The sequence below is a fragment of the Ambystoma mexicanum genome, chromosome 1q (assembly GCF_040938575.1).
Source record: "Ambystoma mexicanum isolate Mex_15411 chromosome 1q, UKY_AmexF1_1, whole genome shotgun sequence".
NCBI classification, from domain to species: domain Eukaryota; kingdom Metazoa; phylum Chordata; class Amphibia; order Caudata; family Ambystomatidae; genus Ambystoma; species Ambystoma mexicanum.
In genome coordinates, this window is record NC_090922.1 from 175,557,002 (window position 1) to 175,575,058 (window position 18,057).

Consider the following 18,057-nt stretch of genomic DNA (forward strand, 5'->3'; position numbering starts at 1 on the left):
TGCCACTGTAAAGGGACTAAACGCAATTAAGGAGGAATTGAGAGCTATCAGACTGATGACTCACCAAAACAGGTATGTTCTTGACTTTGTCACTGCCATGGAGGGGGGAGTGTGCATAAAGATTGGCCCAAGTTGCTGTACATTCCACCCTGCACACAATGAGCAGAATGGGAGCTTGACAGAAGCAATAACATCCCTGCAAGACATGAATACAGAAATGGCGTAGGAGACTGATACAACAAAAGATGACAACTGGTTTGATTACCTATTCTCATGGGTGACTACCTGGCTGGGTCATTTGTTTAAAATACTAATAGCAGTACTAGTCCTGGTAGTGACTGGCCTCTGTGTCCTGCAAATTATACAGAAACAATGTACAAGAGGAGGAGAAGAAAATAGTAGAGAAACACATGTTGACAATAGGGTGGAAATAATGTGACACATGTTCAAACTCTAACAGACACACAACCCTGTATGCATGTGATAGAAAGGCCATTTGGTGCTCCTGGAACAAGATTTGAAGTTAGATCCTCACAATTATACATAGCATTGGGTGGACTGTGAAAGAGATGGAGAATTTCGTTTTTTGACATGTGGACCAGAGGAATATGTGGAACAGGGAGGTAGCTTAATGGGGGTCTCTACTGTGTGGATCCCGTGAGGGTCTGGGAGTAAGAGATAGACACAAAGTTGGCATATTCATTGATTATGATATGATATGATGTGGCATTTAAAACACGCCTGTGCACAAATGTTTGTAGGCACGAGAAGACAAGGAGGGGGAAACAAAAGGAGGACAAAATAACAATCTTACTATGCCTTGTGTCATTCAGATTGCACAAGTGCTGGGAAGAGGGAAGGGAAGAAGTGCCAGGGGCGAGGGGAAGGGGAAAGTTCAGTTAACTCACAAGTGCAGCCAGCAGGTGGCTCATAAGTGTGGAGAGAATGGACTGTAGGGTTGCAGATACAAATCTTTAAGTGCTGGGGAGCTCAGAGGCAGTGCCAGGGCAACTGGACATGCAGGGGCCTGGGCCTGAGGTCAGAGGGTGCCCAGGTGACCAGTGCACAGAGCAGTCAGGTGCATCAGCAGGGGAGCGGAAGAGAGAAAGCGGAAGCGAAAAGGAAGGTCTTGCGTTGCTTCCGGAACCAGAGGTGGTTCTGTACAAGTTTGCGAGAGGCAGAGATGCTGTTCCAGAGGGAGGCCCCAGCTGAGGAGATGGATCTGCCCACAACTTTCTGCTTGGAGAAGCATCTGACCCTCAGACAGTTGGAGGTGGATGAGCTGAGAGCTCAAGAAGGAAGATGTTTTGGAAGAGAAAGTTGGAGGTAGAGCGGCCCCAGGCCCCAGAAAGTCTTGTGGATGATGCAGAGTGCCTTGAAGTTGATCCTTGCAGCCATGGCGAACCAGTGAAGATATTTCAGAACTGGAAAGAAATGATCCCTGGGCTTGAGGCTAAGGACAAGTCTTGCAGTCCTGTTCTGAATTGAAACCTTTATTCAAGACCAAATGAGAGGGATTGGAGAAAGCCCTAACTAGCCCTATCATAAGGAATGGTTTCTGTGCCTCAACAAAACTAACTAGGGTTACTGTCAGTGTCAGGATGTCCAATTTATAGCCCACTGTCCTCTGTCCAAAACCTATCCTATCCCTTCACATGCTAAACTTAGGAAAAGGTGAAAGGGTAAATGCCTCTTTGACTGCCGACCTTTCAGTGGAGATTGATAACACCTGGTACGGCCACATGCAGGAGATGGGAGGGGAGACATCGACTGAGAATTGTTAGGTTTGCCCTCTCTCATACCCCATGCCACAGGTGCCCCCAGATTGTTTTTCGCACAAGAAATACCAGTGAACACAGCACACTCTCTGGTCATCTCTCATTTTGAAAAATGAGAGGACTGTTCCAAGGACACTGGACCTATATTAAATAGGTAGATAGTGATGACTATGTTAAAGAGCAATGGATGTTGGATATTTTGTCTGGGTAGATAGTGATGAATACTCTACTTCCAGATGAATATGTGAAAGAACAACTGATTTTTGGCTATTTTGTCTGGAAAACACTCTGTATTAAAATACACTTTACAAGGTTCCATATAGAGGAGAGGTTACTTATCAACGACAATAAGTTTAAAAAAATGCAGGAGCAGTGTTGCCATGCTGTTGGACTAGCCCACAGCTCTGTACAATGTGGAACATATTTTCAAAACCAGGTTGGATGGATGGAGTGATGGGATGTCTCGCAGATATAATGGTCGGGATAGCAGAGGAAACGGTTGCATACCTGAACAATAAGTGCCTTGCTGATTGGAGAAAGTATGATAATTTGCACACCTGGGTTGATGTCAACCGAGAGCCCATGCACATACAAAGAATGATGACACCGTCATTATGTTTTAGAAATAACGGCACAATACATATTGGCAAAAATACAGCATGCAAATTAATGATTTCTTTTTTTTAATAATTATTGTTGTTTATTAGTCCAAACAAACTTTTACAACATTACACACATTTGTACACTTACAACATTAACTCAACAATTCATCATTTTAAATAAAAATATTAATACAAGTAAAAGACAAATTCTAAATAAACATAATCATACACTACCAAAATTCATTCTAGAACTTAACCTTTAGCGTAGACTGTTAATAGTTTACGACATCCAGATTGATCATACTTCCTAATATTTGTTTACTGTGTTAAAGGTTTGACAAAAAAGGTTTCCTAAAATTCATAGCAAAAGTAATTCTCACTGTAAAATCGACAGAAATACCCAGAAAAATACCCATAGTCACTGATTACACCAATTGATTTTATACATCAACTACCAACAAGAGACGCAATCATTTGTTGTGCCACAGTCCAAACATTGTACAGGGCAATGATTAAAGTTTCAGAAGAGGTATTAAGGCACAGGTTCCAAAAATCGGTTCTAGCTACCCATTCAACAAATGATAGAAACAACTATACTGGGCTCTATGTTGGTGCTCCATTTTGGGGCATGCAGTTAGCACATGTTGCACAGTCTCCAAGTTTCTCTCAACTGAACATATGTGACAAATGCGTTGGTCGTATGAAAGTTTCCATTGCGAACCATGAGTGGCTCTAACTGGTAGTTGGTTAGTACGCATCTGGAGGCGAAATCTCCGCACATCAGGACTAGGGCACCTAAGCAGGTACAACTGGGGGCTGTGGTAGCTGTAAACGATTCCTTCAAGATGTGTATCATTTTTGAGGTTACTCAAATAACTGATGGTGCTTCCCAATCTTTAAGACAGGATTTATACTTAAAGGTCCTTTTAATAGCATTGTATCTGCCACAGGAAGATCTCTCAGTTAACCAGTTAAAAGTTGAATACGAATTCATACACATGGCATCATATGCATTTATCGTATAGTTCCCGTTTTTACAGCTATGCCATTTTGAACAATGGCATGAAGCAACTCACTAGTGGGGTGGCACAAGGCTCTAAGAGGCAGAAGATCTCTTTGAAGTGTGACTAGGGCTCTGAGCGATGTTAGACCAAATTCCGCTCTTATATAATGTATCGGGCACGATTTAGGGAGGCCCAGTAGAGACCGCCAGAAGAAACCTTAAATTTTATTCAACCATGAAAGATTTACAAGAGTGAGAGCCTTAAGGCCATATGTCAATGCAGGGAGAAACCATTGCCTTTACAACAGCCAAAATAGCAGCAAAAAGGAATTATGGATTTGCCAGGTATGAAATTAGGTACTGCTGTATTGGTGGATCATTTTTGGTCTTTTGGCACACAAACATACATGCACCTCTCACCACGTTTGAATAGTTTGAATACTATTTGTTCTCTTATCACCCTGCACTCACCAGCGCTTGTAGTGCCCCAGAGCCATGTTGTGGTGATTAACAAACATCCTGCAGTTATAGATGTGGCCAACAAGAACAGGGCTCGTAGGAGTATGGACCTAAACAGGCGTAAGAGAAATAATTATTTCTCACAAGATTCTGCAGACAGATTAGGGGCAATACTGGAAAGATACAGGCTGTTTAGTAAAGCAGCTGTATTTTTTGCATATCTGCTGACCCCTGGGGTACAGATGGCAGAAAATGCAAAATGGCTCCAGATCACCAGGTGGGAGAGTAACTATGCAAAAATTGGTGCCACAAACCCACCAACAAATGTTGATTTTTGCTGAAATCCGGGGAACAGGGTGGGGTTTATCCAAATGTCATGTAGCCAGTATTGTCCTCGAGGGTCTTAACGGAGGAACAATGCTTTGCCAAGCCACAAACCCAGCCACAACCCACACATTTTCACTTTTATAAATATAGATTACATTACGCAGATTCCAGTCTGCCCCTCTGTTTATAGGAATGGGCAGAACTCAGTTATAGATTATATGTTGTGCTGATAGTGGACTGGCATGGATCATTTGAGAGTTTTAAGCATGTGCAGCATCCAACCTTAAACCATTAATTCTGTCCATATCAGGTATTGGGGTCCACGCTGTGGTAGTAGGCCCACAATGCCTAAAGTTGGATTTAGCAACAGGGAGTAACAGAATAAGAATCAGATGAAAGCAGGTGAGTGGGGGGACCCAGATAGAATATGGATGGTTGCGGAAGGAATCTCTCGCTAATCCCGATGCCCTTATGGTAGCCTGCTATTGATCCTTATTATCTTTGAGGAATTTTTGGGTGGTGCCAGGGCCATTTGACTGGCCCAATTAGAGGGGCTAAAGAAAAAGGGATTACAGTATGGTTTAGTAAATAATGTAAAATGGCCAAAAATAATCTGGCAAAAACGTTCCCTGAGGCCAGGAAATATTTACACAGAGACATTCCAGGAAATAGAGCAGAAAACAGATAGAAGAAGTGCAGGGCTGGTGTAGAGGAATGGTGTAGGAATGGGGGGGAGGGCCCAGGTGCTAGGCAAGAGCTCGAGGGAGCACTGGAGGGGCAAGTAAAAAGAGATGATGGTGAAGGTCCACCTTGTAAGTGCGAGGGAGTAGGTGGACCAGACTCAAGAGGGGTGCCAGTCTCACCAGGTTAGTAAGAAAAAGGCCTGCACAGGAAGTGCTGATTGGGGGTGGGGGAGGCTTGTGAAGACTAGTTAGGGATGGCCTGGTGTTCTGTGTGACTCATAGATGAACCAGGCCCCAGTCACAGCAGCAGGTGGGGGCATTTAGCAAGGAAGGAGGAAGGAGGTAGAGAAGAGAAAGGCCTTGAGAAGCTTCTGGAATTGAAGGAGGTCCGGCTCAAGTCTGAGAGGCTAAGTGAAGCTGATTACCCCTTTGAAGATTTTCCAAGGAAGGGTACAGGGATGTGGTACTCCCGGCAGTTGTGGAGAAGGGGCCAAAGGGGTGGCAGAAGGGGGAATGGCAGGTGAAGGAATACAATTAATGAGAGATGGAAGACGCCTATCAAGAAGGAGGAGATTGGGCTGAGAGCCCTGCGCCACGACAGTGCCTTTCTGGTAGACATTAATGATGAACCTAGAGGAAAGGAAGTGTGAGAAGAGAATTTCCCATTTGGTTTCACCATTAATGGGCGAGGAGGAAAAAGGGGAGAGGATAGAGACCATATGAGAAGTTCATAGTTCAAGAGAGGGGACGACAAAGCGGATGTCAGTGATGGACTTCCTTGAGGAAGCATTGATGTAGGTGTCAGCAATGGGCAGGCCTAGTTTGGAGGCCAGGAGTGCTTTCTTAAACTTTTTCCTTCCAGCCTTCGAGAGAGAGGTAGGAAAGGTGATAGAGTAGCAGTTAGAGTAGATAGGAGATATGGAGAGCACCATGGTTGCAGTAGGGGGAGGAGAATAGATATAGGAAGTGCACAATGCACAAGGAACTCACCAGGCTGCCTAGCCCCAAATCAGGTGAAGACGAATGAAATAAACAGTAAGTCAAGGGTAAAGTGGGACAGGCCTAGGTTACAACAGGCAACAAATAGCACAATAGTAGGACGTGAGATAAGGAGGCAGAGGGAAAAAACAAGCTACAACCAGCAATTTCAGGCACAAAACAGATATAACTTTTCAAGAGAGGGCGAGGGCAGATAAGAGGGTAAAGCCAGTAGAGTGAGCACCCAGAAAAGACATTCAGAATGAAGTAAAAAAGGGCTTGCAATTAAACCCAGCCATATTTTACAATAGTGCTCCAATTTGACTCTGTCAAATAGGTAGAAAGCCTAACATGTAAGCACAGCCAGAGAATTTAGAGCATCAAGGCTAGACCTTCAAAGGTTACAGGTAAAAAGTCAACAGTTGAGCAGTGCAAGCAGATTGAAAATATCCAGATTTGAATATCAAAATTGCAGGAAAAATGCCAGCATTTAAGCAAAGCAAGCAGGTTAAAAACATCAAGATTTGATTATCAAAATTGCACGTAAAATGCCAGTATTAGTAGTAATGCGCAGCATTCAGAAGGGTAATAGTTGCTAATTGCCTCCCAGGGAAACAGTAGGCAGCATGAAGGTACATCACTGAGAAGCCCTTGGTAAACACCATTTAATGATAAGGAGAATGCTTAGGGCTTTAAATGATGCGGAAAATATGGAATTAACACAGAATTAACCTGGTCTCACAGTTTTATTCTTGACATCAGGCTAGCATTGTGTTTTATTGCCCTGCAACCCCATAGCATGCCCAAAGCACAGGGGTTAGTTATAGGCACATGCCTCCTCACAGATGTTTGGGCAGGCTTGCACATTTTTCCTAAAATGCTGGATCTGCCATTACATAAAGAGCATCATTGGCAAGAGCTCAGGACAAATGGTGATTAATGCATTCTTGTAGCCAAGCCCCTTCTCCCCCCAGGCTTTGGACTCTGATTAGTAAATGATTATTCAAAATGTACATTTTTTCCCTTTTTTATTTCTTGGTTTTGTCTTCTTTAGTATTGATATGTGTTTAATCATTGAGATAATACGTATGGTAAAGAAAACATAAAATTAATTTGATTCACCTTCTGGGTGCGCTTGCCAACCCATTATATTGTTAATAAATCAGAGAATGCCATCTGAAAAATCACCTCTGTATATACATATATATTCAATGGAAAAACGTTGTTAAAGGGACGTTATAGTTACAAGTAAAACCAAAAAGCCCAAGAAATTCACCAGTTATGGTAAACTAAGCAACCATAACTCACGCCACCACCGTGCACTGCTAAGACTAACACCCAGGACATCAAAGATGACAACACAAATGTTCAGTTATAAACACAATGGAAACAGAATTTTGCTCATGCCTACAGGCCAAACCGCTGGATAGATTTTCACCAAATTTGTGGCACGATCAGCGGCTTGGTCCCAGAAGCATGCTTTTGTAAATTTGGTATAAACTCGTCCAGTAGGTCTTTTTTTAAATGACCAAAAAGTAGGTTAAAAAAATTAGTGATTTCTGGGTTCAGTCCGTGGTCTCACTTCCCTGTCCGGTCCGTGGACGGACCCCCGATTGGTGCAGGAGGTGACATGGGGTCCGTGGACATTGGGTGTGCCAGCTGATTGGTCAATACAAAACGTGAGCTGGGTCCGATTGTTGGAAAAGCCTGCCATGTTGGGTACGTGGGCGGCCGCAGCTGAACGCAGACAGCACAGTGGGAAAAAGTCTGGAAAACACATTTTGCATCATTTGGTGGTGGAAAGAGGGGCTGGGAACAGTGGGAGAGTAGAAAAAAGATGATATGGGGCTGTTTTTGTAGGTGTAAAAAGGCCGGGCAGGTGCTGTGGTTGTTCGTGGACACTACGGTAGTTCGCGGACTGCACCGTGAATGGACAGCTTGGAAAATACATTTGGGGTTATTTGATGGCTGGAAGAGGGCGTAGAAATGGTAGGGAAGTGGAATGAAGGTAATGTAGAGCTGTTTTTAAGGTGAAAAAAGGGGTTGGAAATGCCACCGGGTCCGCGGTCAATTTCGGTGTCCGCAGACATTATTTCGATTGCAGGGGGGTAGGGGTGAGTTTTATTAGTTGACAGCATATGGTACATACTTGTTATATAGTTAATTGTGCTGTGGTCAGTGGCCAAATTCAGGGGGCCATGGAATATGTGCACTGGGCACAACCACCATAGTATTAATATGTGTATATTCAGTGTTTTAAGTGGGGTAAGAAATCGAGGGGGGGCCTTATTTGGGGGCATGACTTGCAGGATGGGTGTGGCCTGAAAAGTACACAAACCATAGTAAGGTACTCAAACAAATATATAAATGTATGTAAGGATTTGTATATTTGTATGCGAACATTACTATGGTTTGTGTACTATGCAAGCCATATTTTATAAGCATAGAAATATGTTGACATAAATATATAAATTATTACATTTATATATTTGTTTGCGTGCCTATGGTTTGTGCACTTCAAGATGGCTTGGAAAGTACACAAACAATAGTAAGGTACGCACACAAATATATAGCATTTATATATTTGTGTGCGTACCTTATGGTTTGAGTACTTTTCAATCGTTTTTAAAAATTGAAATATTTCTGTGTTTATAAAAGATAGCTTGAAAAGTACACGATTCAATCCATCTTTTATAAAGCTTTGACTAAGGACAAAGTCTGAGGCGTCTTTGTCCGTTGGCAAAGCTTTATAAAAGATGGCTTGAATTGTGTACTTTTCAAGCCGCTTTTATAAACATAGATATATGGCATGGCCTCAGTGACCTGGGAAACAAAAGAACAGTAACTTCCTTTTGTGACCTCTCCCGCGAGGGCTAAAGGAGTGAGTTACAGTGGCTGGCAGAAGTGCCACATTCTGTCAGCTTGTGTGACCAATCGGCGGGCGCATCTCCCGTCTCGGTTGCGGCCGTGGCAGGATAATGTGTCCAGGCAATGGTGTGGTGGGACCTGGGGGGCCCCCAGTAGGGCCCCGGCTCAGCCCCACTTTTTGTAGACTGCTGGGGTCCAGCCACGGCTGGCCCCAGCCCATCTAAAGCACTATATATAGTAATTGTAGGTATTGTATTGGGAGTACAAAGTGTTTTAATATGAAGGAATTATGTAATTGATCTGGATGCAATTGGACACACAGGGAAGTAGGTGCACTGATAAGTGGCTGCAGATTGCAATAAACCAAATGTTTATGTGCCACAGTGTTAGTTAACATTGAAATAATGGGCAAAGGAATTTGTATTGGCAATGTGCATTACGAACATGTGCCTGTGGCCATTGCACATTTACATGTTATTGTGGAGGGCAACAAGGGGCACGTGCATGAATGCAGAAATGGATATGATTGTGGGAATAGATGTACAGAGAGCTAGTAAGCCTATACCTGTTTGTGTGTCTATACTTTTACATGATCAGTGTACTTGTATTTACGTTACTATTATTCGTTCAGGTTCCAGATATTATGGCAGACAAAGTGGGATGCTTTTGAGGTTGGTTTTAGGATGACAGTGAAGACCCTTGCATTATCCACAAGGCTGTCTGAGGCATGGGAACACACTATGTGCAGATCTTTTTGACAAACTACTTTTCTTCACAATACCTTAGATCTTGTGGCTGCAAGTCTCTGCTGGGGAAACGCTTCTTATAGCAGAAAGCAGGGGGCAGATTATTATTGACGTGGGAATGCGTGCCTGCGTGGACCACGCCTGAGGTTATTTTGTAAAGAAAATGTAAATGTATTGGGAACAGGTGCGTTGATAGTGGTAAAATGGAAGTAAACATTGTGGTATGTGGTTAACTTGAAATATATATTTTTTCTTCAGTACACTGATTGCCAGTGATATTGTTCATTTTTGTGGCATGTGTTTCTAAAAACGAAACTGATTCAGACAGGCTGTGAACAGCACATGAAGGATCTTGTTGTTGTGTGTCCTTGAATTTGAAGGAGTGAATGTGTTGAAAATCCACAAAGAAATGATAAGGTTCACTGCATTGAAGCTGATGTCGGAAAGTAAAGTTTCTATTTCGGAAAATTGCTTTGAAGCGGTTGGCCCTCCGCTACATCGGAAAAATTGATGTGCAAAATGTAAATGTAAACAACATTTTAAATAATATTTATTGAAGTGTGGATTGAAAGTGTACTGCGTACCATATGATGAACGTCCTGTTCAAGTTGACACAAAGAATAGACATTGTACGTGTCATTTGTAACTTTAATGTATCGCCAAAATAAGAATGTACTGTGTATATTTAACTGTAAAGTGGTTACTGAAATATGTTTTAGCCTTCTTGATTTTATATAGTTATTTACTCCTGATGTGCGCATGTCATGGGTACAGCCTACCGGCCAACGGTTTTTTCAACAGTATTTGAACAATAATTATAAACAACTGATATGTAATAACAATTATTTCAGATGACTGCCGGACAAAAATGTGTCCTTTTGCAGTTGCAGTTACAAGGAGCAACATGGAAGCGTATAGGTTGTAGAAACGTGCAGATGTGAAAGTGTTGGTTTTATTTCAATTGGAAAGCACTAATTTCTCCCCTATAAATGTGCCCCCCCAGCCCCTCATTAATGAACCCTCACCATACTTTCTTTTGCAAAGTTTCATGAGGATTCGTCCAGGGGGGGTTGAAGTTATTAGCCATCCAAAAAGTGCTCTTCCTATTGGTTGAGCAACTTAACCATAACTACAGGGCCGCTACCGCAGGCCAAGTAATATGATTGTATTTATATGTTTGGTTAGGTTAACCATACTTTTAAACCACAGCTTTTGCCACTTATGAGTGGCCTCTGGGAACTTACAATCTATGAAAGAGCACAGCACCATGAAAGGATGAGGTCAGAGTGTGAAACAGAAAATATTTAGCTTCTTCCTATAAGCAAAGGGAAGTGGTCATCAACTCCACTCACATAGTCCTGGAGAGTATTTCAAAGCTTTGCAATTTTATATAGTGGAGCGGCATAGACACAACATCCATGATAATTGTGCATTTTGTGACAAAAGCATCACATTCATGTATGTAATAGAATATACATGTGTGCTACATTTGTAACACATGTAGACATGTTTTATATAAATTGATTTGTATATCAAGCCAGTACTGATTTGGTCTTAGTCAGCTGTGGAAGCCATTTTAAAAAATGGCTACCTCCAATAACTGTGGATTCACATACCTGGTGAACTGCATATGAATACATGTTGGTAGTGGGTTATTTTGGTTAATAGAAATGGAGAATTGTTATTTAGCCCTACTTATTTAAACTTATATAAACACTGCTATTATCAAATTAAGACCAACCCATCAATGTACTTACAATATGGCCAGCACCAGTGATTGAAGTGTAAAATGTCTCGTTTACACCAGCAACTCAGAATGATTTTACTGCAATACTGTCATTGTTTTGTGAAATTAGTCATCAATGGCAGTCTTGTTGTAAATGTTCTATTATGTTGTTACATTTGAAATAAATTAGGTCATACATAAAGAAAACATTGCTTGCTCAATATTCAGTGGTAGGTGGTTGTAGTGGTTGTAGAGGTTGTAGCGTTTGCTATTGCTATTGAGGTGATGTATTAGGAGGCTTTGTGGTGATGGTGGTAGTAGTAGTAGTACCAGAGCAGTTACTACAAGAACATTAACATTTTAAAATGTTTGTATCTTTGCATGTTCATCCAGAAGTTGCTAGTTGTGAATACTGATCAGTAGGAGCTGCCTGTATGCTAAACCGTAGTCAATGCAGTTGCTTGGAAATTCTAGCCAAGTGGCTATGCCGCTCTACTGTATCTCTATATTGCATGATTAATGTTTACCTGTAGGACCAGAAGCTGATCGTAAGAACCCAGAATACGGTTGCGTGGATTTTATTGCAGGAAAAAGGAACAGTTGTTTTACAAACGTCTACATTTGGCAGCATGTAGGACCAGTTAAACTATGAATATTGTGACAAATCCCAGGGTATTATCACTGCTTTCATGGGCGATGCTGCTTTCCTTGAGGCCAGGGGGGGTGAGGCTGCTAACCGATAGTCCCCCTGGGTGTGGCACTGAGCGGGTGAATCTCATAAGGAGAGAAGCCCTCTATGGCACCAGTGAAGATCACCTTGGCAGAATGTGATATTCACCCCTTCATTTCTGCCCCCTCCTTCCTTTCACCCCACTCTACCTGTGGTCTCCCACACCTCCATGTATCTCTGTAGAGATTTTTATTCATATAGATCATACTGGGACAAGGAATAGTGAGGCTTACCCGGTTGGAGTGCATACAAGCACTGACAAAGAAGATCCGACAAGGAACCAACATATGCAGTGCAGTCTACTAAAGACCACTATGGCAATAAAAAGCCAAAAAGGACTATGCACCTTGTCAAGAAACCAGATGCTGGTTCCGTAGTGAGAGACCGGAGGAGAAGAGAACGAGACGCTGTTGAAGATGGACAAGTGTCCCCAGTAGCTCCATTGAGCGGGAACCAGTCCAGTGATGGGGAAAGAGGAAACCCGACTGGCGAAGCCAAAGCAAGGAGAAAACGTGCAGCCAGGGATGCGAGAGTCGGCTTACCATTGCCGAGCCCCTGAGGGCAGGACACTGAACGCAGAAGCAGTGCAGAAGCCATGTTCTACTCCCAGACAGATAGGAGACTGCAATAACGTTTCCTGAAGGCAGGGAAAGGGTCGGCCGGCTGAAATTAAATAAGTTAAAAAGACAAATACTAATACCCAGAGAGGCAGAAAGGGACAACAAACGTACTGTAAAAGCTGAAATGAAATTTACAAAATATCTTATGTGGAGAACAGTACCTGGCAGGAGAGTATGCCAGGTCTGTTCAGTTGGACATTGAGTGAAGCAGGGGTAGAGAAGCCGCAAAAACAGCATACCAGTCTGTGGGACCCTTGTGAAGTTGGGCAAGTCCCTCAAAAGTAAAACACACAGGTCAAGGACTCATACAAGAGCAAAGAAATACACAGTCAAGGGGCTCTGGCCCACAGCAAGTTGGGGAGAGCCCGAGATAATATAAAGGGGTCTGGGACCCACACAAAAAAGAAAGAAGCTAAAGAGAAGTCGAAAAGACCCTGAGCTAGCCCAGAGAGACCTGGATCTCATGTGATAAAGAAAGAGAGGTGCACAAAGCTAAACCAAGGGGTTGAGGACCCATTGTCAAAGGAATTCTAAGTTCAATACTTCAAGTCTGGAAGGATAGTGCACCAGACTTGACGTGACAATTTTGAGCAGGAGAAAGAACATGAGGAAGAGACTCCCCCGACTCTGATACTTGGGAACTATGTTGTGTGATAAAAAGGTATATAGTTCAGTCTGTCAGAATAGTGAGCCAGACTTAATGCTACGTTTGTGAACTGTAGAGAAGAACAAGGGGAAGAGACTCTCCTTTTTTACTCAGGAACTGTGTTGAAAGAGTCACTCCTGTTTTCTCATCGAGAATTGAACATTAAAAATCTGTATCCAAAACCAGTGAAGCCTCCTTATGGATCCAGAAGAAGTCCTGTTTTTTCCTTACTTAGTTTAGCATGAAAGGGACAGAAATAGGATTGTACACAGGAAAGTGGACATTTTACTTTACAAGCAATCCTGACAGAATCTTTAGTGTTTTTGTTGAGATAGGGCAACCACTCACAGAAATATGGTAACATAGGTTTTCCTTTTCTTTACTTTCATATAAATACAAATCTTTGCCAACAAACATGCCACTACTGTGTCAGACTCGTACTTCTGCACCCTTACCATATGTTTCTAGTAAATAAAAAGTGTTGCATTTCTGATGTTCCCCTGGTTAAAAACAAGCTCTTACAGTCACATTTTATAGTGGCTATTACTTTGGGACACCCGTTCTGTGGGCACCTGATGCCAAAAATTCACAGTGATGTTTCCTTCAAACTAATTCAAATGGATGTAAGGTGGGCAACATTCAATTTTGCTCGTTTCTTTATCACCATTTTGGAAATGTTGTGGTACATTTGAAAATGACAAATGTTGCATATTTTTTGCTGAGAACAGAATATCGCTATTAGCTGGATGGTGTGCGTGGTGCCCTAAAGATTCCACTTGGACCACTCAAGGAGATAAAAAAAAATTAAATTCAAGTACCTTCACAATGTTTGAAATACCAACTAATTCCCCCAATAATGTGTAAGTAGCACCGTTTTCGAAAGCCCCTGAACCGGGAGCAGCTTTGTTTATAACATTACTGGAAATGTGATCCTTAACTCAACAACAGTTCATTTGTTTGTAGGAGATGCCGCCCCACTCTGGAGTGGCTATAGCTGTGTGTTGCTTCATGCATAGTGTCAAGCACAAAGGTTACCTGTCCAATGAGTTGCACTCTGCCCATTTCTTCTCCCCCAGAATGATCAGTTCAGACCCTCTATGTGCCCTCTCACCTGTGACATTGACGATAAGCGGATCACTAATTTCAGAGCATACTTTTGGCTGGTCTGTCCTAGTGCAGTAATAACAGATGTATTGCCCCACGTCCTTCTCACTGGCCCCACTGATATCGAATGTAGCCTCTTGTCCTTCAGGGTCTTTTTGCTGCAGACGCTCATTGCCTTTGTACAGAAGGAACTGCATGTTGGGGCGCCGACAACTGCAGTGGATGGCCAGCTTGCTTCCTTTTTTGATCACACGATTGGGCAACACTCGGATGGAGGGCTCAAAATAATGTTCTGTAGCAAGAAAGAAAAACAGGATCAGTTCCCATCTGTGTGTTTTCTCTGCCATAGCTGACTAGGTTTCAGCAATTCTTTAGTACTGTGCAATTTTTCCCAGTTGTAATTTTGTGGATCCCAGAAACTGTAAGACCACATAGAACAACATTTTCCAATAGGCCAGAGTTCACTTCACTCAACATATTCATTTGTCATAACAAGAGAACCATACCCAACTTGCTTCATTTTTATAACAGACACACAATGACACAGCCTAGAACAATCAGTTTATGTATAGTCTGCGGATCAAGGATTGCAGAGTACATCAGTCTACACCACCCTTTATATCAGAAATAGTCTAGTACATCATCGCTCAACTCTTAGCCACCGACAGAATACTGCATAAATTCCATCACACACTATCCATGACACAGAGCTCACATTCCATCGGGTGCTAGTCAATGAGAATTTCTAACACTTTTTTAATAATATCTCATAGCACTTAGCAGACAGGAGTCTTGGATAATGTGATCAGTCTTTTAATGCCAAAAGATTAAGATAGGTAGAACAACCTATTGCAAAATCTACCAACTGGCAGATCATAGAACAGCAGCTTCAACTATGTACCAATGCAGAACTGTGGGAGTTTTGACTAGCTTGATCTTTAATCAGAAGAAGTAGATCAAATGCTTTCTGTAGAAGTATCCTCACCGGTGTACCAGCCAATAGAGAAAGCAAGCACAGAACGCCTCTTTCTACCTTGAACACTGTAAAGGGCATAGAGATTCTGAAATATGTCTCTTGCAGAGATGAGGAAAAGTCTACAGTATTGTTTTGTAGCTTTTGCCATTCAGCAGATCGAATACCAATGCGTTTCATTTTCGGACACTCAGGAGAATTCTGTCTCTGAAACCCTGTCCCAAAAGTGTATGTTTGTTACTGTGGTTCCAAGAAGCAAAGAAGCAGAAGGATTAAGCCCACAATGGACATTTTCTTTTTATTTCTGAGAAAAGAAGGTCCCAAAGCTATCATTTCAAGGGGATCGCTTCTTTTGTGTCACGCTGTCCAGTAACCTGTTTCCCCACTTAATAAAATGAGCACCACTCACAAAACATACATTTAACTATCACTAGCATGACCACTATCGCCTTTACTGGCTATTTGCATTCCCTCATTTGGACATTTGTTCAGGGTTTATGGGGAGTGACAACTCTCCTTCCTGTCCCTCTCCCTGGTCCCAGTTCTTTATAAATGAGATTCGTCCACACAATCAGATATTTACCCATGTATGAATCCATCTCAAAGAAATCAAAGTTGTGCATAATGTATGGATTGGACAGCCATTAACCTCCCATTTGTTCCCTCCATCAGTAAAACTTGCTGACGGTCCTTAGTGGGTCTTCATTGTATTAATAAATTCCCAAGAATCATTCTCTATGCTATGAAAGGTTGTTAACTGAGAAAATGCTTCAATGGCCTTCACAATTGGATCTCTATGGTATGGTAGTGTGGGGGAAAGTTTGGAATTGAAAATGTGATGTGCTACCCTAGCATAGTGCTGCAGCATATTATTGAGTAGGCACTGCAAACTGCCATGTTTAAATACTGTGGGGGTCATTATACGTTTGCCGGTATCCCACCGGCAAACGGACCTACCGTTACCAGCACCTGATATCCTGGAATTTCAGGGATATTACAGGTGCTGACAACAGTAGGTAAATCCCCATTCCAGGACTCCATGGAGGGGGGGGGTTACCAGTATTACTGGCACCGGTAATACCAGTGCCGGTAATACCGGCTGTTTTTTGCCAGTGGGGGCATGATTTACCTCCAGCTCTTGGTTGGAGGTAAATCAGTGCACCCCTCACTGGCAACCATTTAGTTTTTCAGTCCTCAAAAAGTGTCAGTAACAGAAGTACCACAACTTTTACCACCTCTTTTTATAATGAGCCCCTGTGTTTTGCTGGTGTGAGGTGATACTTTAGGCTGTACAGCGCATGTCTTTCAGATCAAACCTCTTTGCCTAGTGTGTACTTATGTTCGCCTTCACATCTCTCGCTTCTGACATGTTCCCCTTTTGGCATATATTATCTTGTTTTCTTAGGAAAAGCAGCTTTAGCACACAGAAGTCATCATACTGTGACCGTACTCACCTGCTTCAAATTGGGTTTGAACCTTTGAGTAGTATATTCAGTTCAGCTAAATGTATCGAGTTATGCTGTCCTACCCGATAACACGTCTAACATGCAAGCTATGCTAGTATCAAAAACGTGTGAAGTGAGACTTTGTTCTTTGTTTGTAACATTGTTTCAGTATGATTCATTGCCCTGTCTGGACCTCCCTTCCATGGAGATACATGTGTTCCTTTTGGAATAAGACAACAGTGCACAGAGGAGGGGGGTCTCGCGTCGAAATCTTGCATTGTGGTTGGTTTGTTTTTTTGTTCTGTTCGCTTTATTCTAATAAATTGTTCAACAATCCACCGGAATAGTCAGCAGTAATTCTTCTATGACAAGTTTGGTGACTGCAATGTCAGACTCCCCTTTGGCCAGGTCTAAGTTTCACTGGACGCACCTCCCGGTGATCTCCATGGGCCCAGGAGAGATGATTTTGTCGGAGGGGATAGCTGGCCAGAGCACACAGACTCAGAGAAGGTGGACAGAGCAGGTGTGGAAGAAGAGACGACCGATAATTGGGGGTTGGTGAACACAGGTGTATTGTCGTATCTGCTATTGGTATTGGTTGAAATTAGTTGGGGTCAATATTTGTGTCTGGTTAAAGAATTCTGAAATCTGAAATCTGTTGTGGATATCCAAGCATACTGGAGTGAAGGTACCCTGCATAATGAATTGTTTATTTGAATATAAAAAAAGTAAAAGAAGTTGGCCACTGCAGCTTAGAATAAAAAGTAAAAAGCAGCGCATCCATCCACCCTACTGATTTAAGAAGATATGAGACTGCTACACCTGTCAGAGTATTGTAGTATCGAACAGGGACTAGAATTGACTTTTCTGTATGAGTGTGAAGAAGATATTTTGAATGAGATACCCATGGTTGTCTTGTTTTGTGGTAACCTGTACCTTGTTACTTGAAAAGCTAAATGTTCAACTCAGTTGCAATCCTTCTGTATATTTCACGCTCTCTTCGATCCTAGTATGGGATCATAACAGGTTTTGGTCCAACCGGTTATGTGTCTTGTCTTTGACTCAATGATTCAAGTCTTAGAAAGAAGCTGCAACACAGCTCCCCTTTGTGGGAAGCCTAACAGGGGATATATGCTGCGAACCAGCAGTCATCTGAATCTGACCAACACCTGCAGGTGTCACTAACATTTCTATATGGGGGAGGATCAGTGCTCATGTGGTGATACCAGAGCCTCTAGATAGATGTGGCAGAGCGGTCAGCTATGAGCTGTACCCACACTGCCAGCTAAGGGACTTGATAGCATCCTGATGCAGATGGATATAGCAACGGACTTGGATCTGTAAAAAATCCTACTTTGTCTTACCCCTG

The 18,057-nt window shown here is 42.4% G+C and overlaps 1 protein-coding gene across 4 annotated transcripts in view; it reads right to left on the reverse strand.

The window, feature by feature from the left end:
• Positions 1 to 18,057, reverse strand: part of LOC138526197 (T-cell-interacting, activating receptor on myeloid cells protein 1-like) — a 289,292-nt gene that overhangs the window by 74,882 nt on the left and 196,353 nt on the right. For all 4 annotated transcript variants that reach the window (XM_069636631.1, XM_069636649.1, XM_069636639.1 and 1 more), the window contains one exon: positions 14,278 to 14,562. In XM_069636631.1, coding sequence (XP_069492732.1) covers positions 14,278 to 14,562 — 285 coding nt within the window. The remainder of the gene's footprint in view (positions 1 to 14,277; positions 14,563 to 18,057) is intronic.